General features: G+C 42.2%; 1 protein-coding gene across 1 annotated transcript; it reads right to left on the bottom strand.

The window, feature by feature from the left end:
* Window positions 1–291: 291 nt before the first annotated feature.
* DUSP7 (dual specificity phosphatase 7) lies at window positions 292–10,029 on the bottom strand. Its single transcript, XM_026683535.2, has 3 exons — window positions 8,883–10,029; window positions 4,619–5,047; window positions 292–2,101 (listed from the first exon to the last, which is right to left on the bottom strand). Exons 1-3 carry the CDS (start codon window positions 9,295–9,297, stop codon window positions 1,794–1,796), a joined length of 1,152 nt encoding a protein of 383 aa, XP_026539320.1. The 5' UTR covers window positions 9,298–10,029; the 3' UTR covers window positions 292–1,793.
* Window positions 10,030–10,931: the final 902 nt, after the last annotated feature.

Below are 10,931 nucleotides of genomic sequence, written 5' to 3' on the forward strand. Positions count from 1 at the left end.
GTGGCTTTTAAAAGTTTGAGAGTGAAAGTGGAAAAGGAGGTGGGAAAAAGGAAGGACTACACTGCAGCCAATATTTTTCCATGTCCATTCTGCCCTCCTCCCGAGAAAAAAAATAAGAACCACTTTTCTCTCATCTAGTATAATACATTAATGAGAAATATAGACAAGTCTTCTGGTTATAGAAGGCACAGCAAAGAAGTTCTCCCCAAAAGTTCTCCCCAAAAATCTCCAATGGCCTCCATAGTTAACTAGCCTTCCCTCCCTCTCACACACACAAACACCTTTTTTCCCCCTAAGTAGTATAATCCCATGGCTTCCCATGTTTCCTATTTAAAGTACCTTCTGGTTGTACCCAAGTTACCTTCCCAAACTGGTATCCTTCACATACTGGCACCCCAGTTCCCAGAATTGTCAGGCAGCCTTAGACTAAACTAGCCTTGATAGGAAATGTGGACATTGTCATCCTAAACCCTCTGGAAAGTGCCAGGTGAGGGAAGCTGCCTTAGCAAATCTGTGCTCAAGCCTTCTACAACAGCAATATTGTTTGATTCTTTGTTCACCTCCAGGCTGCTCCTTCCATGCAATATATTTATTTATGTACACACACATATATATATATGCACTTGTACATATATATGCACCCATTGTATATAAGAATCAAGTGTGCCAGATAAATGCAGACAACATGAACAGCATTTTCATTGCTTTGAAAGCTGGAGTGATTTCAGTCCAGCTGGTGATGTTAACAGTCAAAAAGGTTGTGCGCTGCAACCAAGAGCCTCCAAGCGTGCTTTTACCAGCTCTGGGTGAAGGTTATATGAGATGTTATCTCAGGTAATATTGAACAGATTGGTGATGGATACAGAATAGGATGGGACGATTTTTTTTAAAAAAAATCAGATAGCACATTGGTGCTTAGTCACCTTGGCAGAGTCAGTGCAGAAAAGGTTATGAGGGTGAATATGCTGCAGAGGGGCATACTTTACCAACTGGCTCTCATAAATCATGAAAACTCCAGCTAAGATGCTACCCAGGTATAGCAACAGGTCTTTCTTGTGTCTTTTCCCCACCCTACCCCTAGTAACATGCTAGAGAACATATTGAGGCTTTACAGAGTGTGCAAAATGCATTTGGTCAATAGAAACATTTGAATTTTTTTCCTCTTTCTCTCTCTTATATCTAAAAAACATAAAATTGAACACAAACAGAATAAAATACTGGTTTTGCAACCTGGTCTGTACAAACAGTCAGGAACGTACATATTGAAAAAGAGCTTGAACCCAAGAAAGAGTATAAGATTACCTCTTTTTTTTTTTAAAAAAAAAAAAGTAAACTGGGATGTAAAACAACAGTCTCAAGCCAACACTTATTGGTCAAGTTTGCTAAGTGCATGAGTCTTCTTTACTTTCCACACCAAGCCAACCCACACTGATCCAGTAATACGTCGGTGTGTGTGTGTGTGTGTTACATGTGCATGAGTTTACTGTATCAGTCTCTACCCACAATTAGAAAAGAGTTATTGCCAGTAACAGCTGCAGTCAGAATGTCAGGCCATCCGCCACATGAAATAATTCCGGTGAATGAGAAGTAACTCTTCCGAACCATTTGGATTTGCATCCAAATACTAATAAACGGTGCACACCTTTTCAATTAAGCAGCAGCTAGGTAGATCGGCTTGGAGAAACCAGTTGTTTCAAAGCTGACTGGGGAAAAAAAAAACTTTTCCCGTTAATGAATTTGAAATGCTCAAGAGAAGCTATTCAAGGCTTGAAGTTCCCCCAATGAAATCTCCTTCATGTGGACTCCAATGTGTTGAGCTGAAACAAGTTGTGATTGGTTGGGGTGGTAAAATACAGCTGGTCCCCAGGCGAGCGGTTGTCACATGGACTGTTGAGTCCCAAAGTTCTTTCAAAGTCCAGAAGCTGTCCCATAAAGTTGAAATTGGGGGAAATGTTGGACTTTTTCCTTTTCACAAAATCGTAGGCGTCATTCAGAGACAAATTGAGCTTTTGCATTAAATAGGCCACAGTTACTGTTACAGACCTGCTAATGCCAGCAAGGCAGTGGACTAGAATGCCACACTTCTTGGAACGGGCCTCATCTGCAACAGGAAAGAACATGTGAGATTTCTGAACAACAAAAAGGGAAAGGTGTGTGTGGGGGGTGTTTAAAGCAAGGGTAGAATTAGGGAAATTTAACTTAGATTAAAACTTATAATAAATGCACTTTTAATTAAGCAGTTTTTCTTCAAAGTTCAATGTTCCCTTGAGTCTCACATGCTGCCTAGATGCAAAGACAATCAGATTGGTGTAATCAGGACAGTTAAATATTAATTCATGCTGTCTTGCCACATAAAGATGTAAGCAACTGATATAATTGGAGATGATAAAGAAACAAGGCAGACGTATCTTGAGAAGAATGACAGAAGTTACAACAATAGTTTTGCATCCAAAGTTCCTGGAACCTTATTAAAGACACAACTTACTTAATCCTTGTTTCTGTTTAATATTAATCAGCATTTGGCTGGCTGACTTACAACTAGTTAAGTTGACAAATGTTGCCATATGAAAAAAAATAGTACTATAAAGGAAAGAACCTGAGTTTGTTTTTCCCAAATAAACCCAACCAGGTTCAAATGGATGTTAAAGGTCTAAATTTTGTTTAAAGTCTTTAAAAGAAATACAATATTTTTTTTTCATTACATGTTTCATTACATTCAAGTAGATAATTTCCTACTTAAGGGTGAACAGTTTTTACAGGCTAAAGTAACTGAAGAATGTTAATTATGATGTCTACACATAACAAATACTACATCCCAATCCTAAATATAGTTATCTGATATCTTTACAATAAAGTAAGGATAAGATTGCAACTCCATGCATGTTTCTCTGTATTTAGCTTCAGGCAACTGTACCTAACATTTATTTTAGCTCAGGCAACAGGTCTTCCTGTTGTTTTCCTTTGCATATCTCAAATCTACTCTGAAGGACCCCAGAACAGATGGAGAGTAATTAACAATATATTCTACTGATGGGACATCATTGAAACAATATATTCTTACACACATTTGTTGATTTCAACATGACTATGAAAGGACACATGTTGAGGGATGGATTTTATGCCTGGAAAAAAATTGTAATTTAGCTAAAGAACAGACTGAGAGTTCATAAACGCTATGACACCGAAGAAAATTTAAGGAATGAACTTGTTTCATTTCATATCATGGTCCAAGACATTAATCAGTGCCAGACCACTCAGCATTGTCTTCTAAATGAAAAAGTTTCTCCAAATGTGTGCTAGTGTTCTATTTGAACACATTTTTTTCTATTTTAATCCGTAATCATTTCCTGTTCTAAAAACCAAATTGTGGTTTGCATAGGAGAGGATGTTTTGACTAAGCTAGTATCTAAATACCACATTCCACAAACAGCCCTTTAAGCAAATGCAAAACTTTTGATCAACTGACATAATACAGAAGCAAAGACCAGCTTGTATTTCTCTGGAAATCAGTATCTAAGCCTGCACTTTCTATAAAAATATGAATTTAGAATATATGGAATATCAGGAAGAATACAACTTTGATTTATTTACATTTAACAACTGACTCAAGCATATGTTGCTGCTACAGCAAGAGCCCGGGGCTGGCCAGTGGCTACATTATTTGTAGCATATGTAATGTGGCAGATAAAACTGCAGTACAATTCAATTTCAAAAACGAAATGGGCCAGAAATACTGAAGGGGAAAACTCAATTTTTAAAATAAAAATCTCACATTTTAGCTTTCTGCTTCAATGTTGGAGCCAATAACACCTACAGTAATACCATCTGGTTCACACGAGAATGCCCTCAGGTGACTTTTACATGTTAATGAACCAGTATATGTACCAAGACTAATTTTAATGATCAAATGGTAAATGCATAGGGGTGTGTTTTGTTTCTGTGAGCCAGAGCCAAGTTTTCTTCTGTGATTTTACAGCTGTTCTGAGAACTTTTGAGGTTATTTAATGTGAACACAAAGAAATGGTGGCAACTTTGGTAGGACACAAAGATTCCAGTGGTGTATACTTAGCAACATGGAGAGATTCCAGGACATAGGAAGGTGAAGAAGGAAGCTACTCTCTTCTCCTAGGCAACTCAAAGTCTAATCAGGAATCATGGAACCACGCTGACCATATAAGCTCCAACATTTAACATGAGTAAAAAAAATCAAAACATTGGGTTGGAACTGATTTTTGCTTGAAATATATTATTCGGGGGGAGGAATATGTGAAGCTCAGCTGTGCAAAGCTGAACCTCTAAAACAGAAATCAAAAGCCTTACTCAATTCATTCCCTGTAATCTATTCCAAATATATTATCATTTCTAAGTCACTGAAGTCAGGTGGAGAATAATCTTTTGGCTTTAACTGGAATGAAGCCTGCAGCCAAACTCAGTTATATTTAAAGCGTATAAATGCTGGCACACGTACCAGTACCTACTAACTCACACATGCCAAATCTAAACTTAGATAAATGAATTCTATAGCAAGCAGATAGTAGTAAGAGCAGAAAATAGCTAGATTATGATAGAACATTACTCAAAAGGGCTGTGACGTCAACAACAGGGTGCCCACACCTACCAATGAAAGCGATGGCTTCAGGAAAGAACTGGGAGAGATTCTGACTCCAGTGATCCGAGATGGGAATCTGTTTGTACTTGAACTCTCCGTCATGCTCGAACATGTTGGGAAGATTGGGAGTGACGTTCAGAATGTACTTGATGCCGTATTTGCCCAAGACATCCAAGTTGCTGGAATCTTTGGCACAACCCAGATACAAATAGGGGAGAATCTGGACAGGAAACGCCGGCTGGTTGTTTGGGATTGGGCTCCCATCAGACTCGGTGGCACTGCTGGGTTCCCGGTCAGATTCTCCATCAGAGCAATCAGAGCTTATCCTGAGTCCACCCAGACCAAGGACTGAGGCAGGAGGAGAGTTGGCCGGAGAAGAACTGTCAAAATTGGTTTCACAATGCTCTGAGTATTCGGTCTGAAATTTATTAAATCCACCTGTGGGAGGTGAAGAGAAGATATGCTTTAATGCCATGTTTCTTAAAAGTCTGTGAGGTCTTAAAAATTTGCTCTTTAAATATAACCTCCCTAAACCATGATTGTGGATTTAAAGAAATTAATTTTATGCTGTAAAATACCACTTTCCCAGGGAGGCCCAGAAAATTCCATGAATATAAAATCAATCTTAAAAACTAAAGATTGACAACACACGAATATATACATTTAACAGCAAGAGAGCTGGAATCACATTGGGGCCCCCCAGAAGAAGTACTGCTTGCAGAAATAAGAAGCTTAAGACAATCTGAAGTTTAAAATCACGTGGATTTATTTCAGTTAACTGTGTATAAGGCTACTACCTGATTTTCTCAACCTCTGCCATAGTAATCTCGGCTGCCAACTCACCAAAACAGGCCTGGCCTGATCCTCTGTTTTAAACAGCAGCCTAATATGCAGTCCTCTAATCAGAAAGTTTTTACACCATGGAGACAAGTGTTATCTCACTGTCTGCAGATCACATGAAGCAGAAGACAGTAAAATGTTAAGAACCCTAAAGGTGGTGGTACCAATATAGCAAGAACTTTTAACAATTTTACAGACATTTCCTTAAAACCCTATTATACAGTACTTACTGGAATTTGTTGCCAAGTAAAAGTGTTTAGAGTTGCATTTTAAGTGTCACTAATTTAACTGAATCATGTTGCCAGAGTCTCCCATTTTGTTTTGTCTCGAGCTTAACCTTTCCCAAAACTGTGTCACAGCATTTTAAAGATAGAGACATATCGGATTAATAGATGGGTTTTATATTTTAAAAGTTGATACATCACGTTGCTTCTTCATCCCAACTTGCTAAGGAAGTCTTTGATGCAACCTGCATCACACATCAAAGCCCAATTTGAATGACTGCAATCTTAAAAGAATGACAAAATGCAGAATCCCTAATACAGAGTCCACTTCAGTTGTCTTCTTGCACCTACTACCCATATGTTCACATCCTGTCTAAGGAAGAATTTGGAGAACTCAAAAATGGGAATGTTATTCGGAGGTTTGGATCTTTTCCTTAACAACTAGTTTTTGCATGGAGAAAAGGAAGCAATTAAAGTAGGAAGGATAAAAGGAAGTATTCAATCATTCAACTGGCATTCTTTAAGAAAAAGTGGACAACCAATCTGAGGACACACTTTTACTTTTTGATTTAAAAGAAAAAGTATTAAAATTAAGATTTCCTAAGTTTGGAATTAAAAGTTATTCTATTTTTGGGGAGCTCCTGTGTTCTTAGAACTCTGTAGGAGGCAGAAATTCAGCAGCTGTAGCTTTTTCAAGACCATTCAGTTATAATAAGATGCTTCACCTGCTAAATTACCTAGTACATATTTACAGAAGTCCTGTTGAAAAAGGTGACAAACCTGAGAATAAGAGGTTTCAAGGTTGTTTAAAGACACAGATTAGAGGGAATTGGTTTAGCTTTAAATAGGCAAGTAATATATTAAAAATAATAGGTAGATAGAAGCCACTCTGTTTCTGAAGGAGAATTTGAGACAGGAATGGAAACTTCATTTGTTAACAAAATTGCAATATGTGAATATTCTTTGCACTCAGCTAAATAGCTAACCATATAGTTACGATCACATAATCAAAAAAGAGCTACATAAATAGAAATGTACACAAAGAATATTTATCTACATTCAATGTTGTACATAAATGGAACCTGAAATTGTCTTCTGAATCTTTAATAGGCATCCAAGCAACACTTTACAAATCAGTAGCATTATAAAAGACCTAGAGATATTTAAATGGCCTGGCACAGTTGGAATAAAGTCACCAAACAGAGTTCAACTGTATTCATGAACAGGAAGGGGGGAATCAGGTTTCTTTTTCCCCCTCCTGAAAAAGAAAAGACAATATGAAACAGCCATTTTGGAATTTTAACTAGAAACATTTCCCATTCAGGCTCTCTTCTAAATCAGAAAAGGAAAGGAAAAGAGAAAATTATCAGCTTAACTCCTCAATATTTCCTGTTAAAAAGGCTGGCTTAAAGGAACTGGGATTGTCAAGAGGAAAGATGGTGGTATTAGTACAGCACTTGGGCTAAATAATTTTAAAAACATACCTTACATGTACCAAGAAAGATACTGAAGGAGGAAAATGGGGGCAATGCACAGGAAAGCTTTCACTAAACTGCTTGCAAATACATACATATACGAATATACATACATACATACAGGAAGAGATCTCCTATCCTAAGAACAATTTCTTCCTTCTGCACTATTTAGTACTTCCTTTCCCTTGAGCTATTTGGAAATCTGCAATTTTAATTTTACTTACACAGTACAGACAGATGGACAATTTTGGCTCAGTATCACTTTCTATTTCTGCCTCAATCCTGCCACCAAGTGATCATGCTGGTATGTGTCCTGGGAAAAGGCAATTATCCTTACCTTGGCACTCAGAGTAACTGTATCACAATGCTTCCAGGGGAGGAGAGTGTTTTAGAAAAGCTGAATGGGGAGTTTAATGAATTAAGGTCTTCATTCAAAATGAACTTCAGGGAGGAATGGGAGGCAGAGCTCAATGCAATGCAGCAAGGCCGGATACGTCATCTAGCTCAAGCAAGTGGCTCAAAGGCAAAGGCTGATCTACCAAGTCGGGGCCTTCAAAGACACAGAAGAGGAAGCACGGCGCAAGACACAACAGATTAATCTGCCAAACAAATTTCAATTAAAAAGCAGAATGGCAAACTGCCTGCAGTGAATAATGCCTCCTCTCTCTAAGGTTATTTACAGGCTCCTTCTCTGCGTATCGCCAAAACAGTATAGTGGAGCAAATGAGACCATTGCATAAAAGTTAGACAAGGGGTAGAACAAGCTATTCCTTGCTGTCAGCTCTTCCCTCCCCATCTGTGGAGGGAAGAGCCGCTAAAGGGCACCAAGACAGGAGGGGGAAAGGAAAACATGTAGATGGCTGGAAAGGCAAGGAGGCAAGAGCCCTCCAGAACTTCTGAATGGCTTGTCTATTCTGACTCATAGGAACTGTAGTCCAACACAGGGCCACCTAGTCTCCCTCTCCTTTTAAAAACGAAGGTTACTAAGGTAGTTGATAGAGGAAAGGAGCAAGGTAAAGCCTAGAGTAAACAATCACCACCGAAGGTTGGATTGAAGCCGGCTTTCCTGGACTTTTCCCATTCATAGTTATGGAAGAATCTCGCCAGAATTTCTCCTTCGGGAGAGCATGATGTCTCCCAGGAGAGTTTAGCGGGAAGGGGGGGACCATTTTCCCGTTCCTACCGAAGTGGGAGGGGAGAGAGAAAACTGAACCAAGACCAGAGAGGCCCAGAGGCCAGTACCTGCATGTACAGTACTCAAGCACATGCAACCATTTTGCAAAACAACACTTAATCAAACCGGCGATGAAAGCAAAAGCAACATCCTGCTCCGCCGAATCCAAAGGAGGGAAAGACACGCGCTCTTTTCGAAGTCCTTCGCCTGTTTTGTTTTGGGCTTGTTTTTTTTTTTGTTTTTTAATGCCGACGTTCAGCCTTTCTATCTTTTCTGCGGGAGAAAAACCTCCGGTAAAGGGCAGCAAAACAACTAAGATTGGGAAACAGGGAATACGTGATAGGAGGACAGAGGGAAATGGAGAGATAAGAACAAATAGCGAGATTGGGGCGGGGGGGGGGAGGTTAGGTTGCGATTAGGCGGGAATTTTTGCTCCGGCTGGGGACTCGCAGCCTCCTGCCCGGCTGATCTAATAAAGGGAGGACGAAGGCAATATAAAGCTCGCCAATCCCGTGTCAGGAGGTCTGAGAGGTCCGAGAGCGACCCCCTTCCTCATTTACCTTTCAAGTAGTACGCCTTGCAGCCGTCGTCTCGGAGTTTTTGTAGCAAAAGGCCGAGGACTGAGGTGGGGGCCCCGCCGTCCTGCTGCCACTCAGCCGTGGATTCGTCGTAGAGCAGGACGGTGTCCGCCTTGCAGCGCTTGACGAAGCGTTCCTTGTCCTCGTTGTTGGGGATGATGGAGCGGATGGGCAGATTACCTTTCTTGAGCCGCCGGAGCATCAGGCCCGGGATAGCCAAGTTGATGGCGGTCTCGATATGCGAGGACTCGAAGAGCTCGTGGGGCCGGCAGTCGAGCAGCAGCAGCGAGCTGCCCCCGCTCGATTCCAGCTCCTCCTGCAGCCACTCCACGCTCTTCCACGGCATCGCTGCAGCCATGGGAGCCCGGGGGTCGCTGCCCCAGATATGATTTTTCATGAGGATCGCACAAGGGGACGAGGAGCGAAGGAGCGAGCGGGGACGGAGGAGAGAGCAGAGGGACGCGCGCGTCCAAAGCCAATCACTCTCGGAGGAAGGGGGGGTGGGGTGGAGAAAGAAGCGTTCCGTCGCCGTCCCCAAAACCCACCCAGAAGGAAACTGAACAAAAAGGAAGGGGGAAAAAAAAGGCGTCCCGAAGCGGCGATCGCCTGGAGGGTCGCGCTCCCGGCCGTTTCCAAAGGCTCGGCGTTGCGCTGCTTCGCCCGCGGCTAGGCTGCTGCTTCCCTTCCACTTGCCAACCGAGAGACAGAAGCGGGAGGTGCGGGCGAGAGCGAATCCCTCCGGGCTCCTCTGGGAGGAAGATCCTGCGGAGCTACGGATTGCCAGGCGCCGCTGGCAGCCGGCCCTCCTTTGGAAAAAGCTACCGTTCTTTGGTCGGATTTAGGCGGCTGAGCTGCTGCTGCTGCTGCTGCTGCTGCTCCAATGCCCCCTCCCGCTCCATCGTGGATCCAGCCTGACAGTCTCAATTAAAAAGAGGCTTCGCCATCAGAGCGGCGTGTCGTGCTTGAGGAGGCGGGCCCTGCGAGGGAGGGAAAGCGCCAGCGAGCCAGGCTGGCCCCGCTTAAAGGAGAAGCGGCCTCCGGAGTGTTGCAATCCAGTTTGTCAAGCCCCGAGGTTTCCCTCCTCCGCGTCAGGCTATACGACTTGGCGCTCTTGGAAGCATTTTGCTTATTTCCCCCCCCCACACACACACACATACACACTTTTCCAGAGCCTGTTTGGTTCAATGGAGGGATTTAAATAACGAGCCCGCTTGACCTGCCTCCTTTTTGGGGGTGGGGAAAGGCCGCTGCCCGAGTGAAAATTATCGCTCAAGCCGCCGACGAAGTTTTTTTCAATGATCTTGTGAAGAGTTCGGGCAGGACAGTTTTCGGGAGGGAGATGCACAATTGCCGATTAGGATTCATAGTTTAATTGCCGGTGCCAACCTTTTTGTTTTTAATCCTTTTGAAAAGTCAAGTTGCCTCGGTGAAAAAAAGAGATAGACAGGGAACAAACCTAAAGCTCTCATACTGATCAAAAAGCCTTCTAGGTTCCTAAGAAAAAAGTTGGCCCATCAAACTACCCCCTCCCCCCGTTGCTTATCTCCCCCCCCAAATGGAAACGTTCCTGACATTTTTATCGCTGGGGGAGGAGTTCTTGCAAGATTCAAAATATCCAGGCCGCGAAATAAAACTTTTCTATTGCTTTTTTAGCCTCTATTCCCCCCCTTCAACTGTACAACAAAAATCCGCACTAGCGCTACCTAGCACCGCATAGCGGTCGTCCGGAGTTTAGCAGAGCAGATTTTCTAACCCCAATCTACAAACGACTCAGGTTTGTTTGTTTTTTTCCGACGCGGACCCACAAAGTAATTACCTTTTAATTTAGGATGGCGTAAATTACCCAGTCCTGTGATTAGTTTGGGGGTTTAGTGGATCGCGCTACTTCAGGAAAACCGGATCACTTTAGTAAAGCATGGTGATGCAGCCACTGGGTGGCCCACTTCCCGAGAAAGGGCATAAGTATTCCGTGGACCAACTGCAATATTTTGTGGCTATGGAAAAACAAACAAGGTGGACCATCCAGTTGTA

The sequence above is a fragment of the Notechis scutatus genome, chromosome 2 (assembly GCF_049901735.1).
Source record: "Notechis scutatus isolate UNSWTSFEM ecotype Mainland chromosome 2, rNotScu1.2, whole genome shotgun sequence".
Taxonomy (NCBI): domain Eukaryota; kingdom Metazoa; phylum Chordata; class Lepidosauria; order Squamata; family Elapidae; genus Notechis; species Notechis scutatus.

What these genes read in the sequence shown, in the direction of transcription:
- DUSP7 (XM_026683535.2), bottom strand. Translation starts at nt 9,297, where the DNA reads ATGAAAAATCATATCTGGGGCAGCGACCCCCGGGCTCCCATGGCTGCA. An exon ending in CAAGGCGTACTACTTGAAAG is followed by an intron (nt 5,048 to 8,882) that starts GTAAATGAGGAA and finishes CACCTCCCACAG; the next exon opens with GTGGATTTAATAAATTTCAG. An exon ending in TGAAGCCATCGCTTTCATTG is followed by an intron (nt 2,102 to 4,618) that starts GTAGGTGTGGGC and finishes TTCCTGTTGCAG; the next exon opens with ATGAGGCCCGTTCCAAGAAG.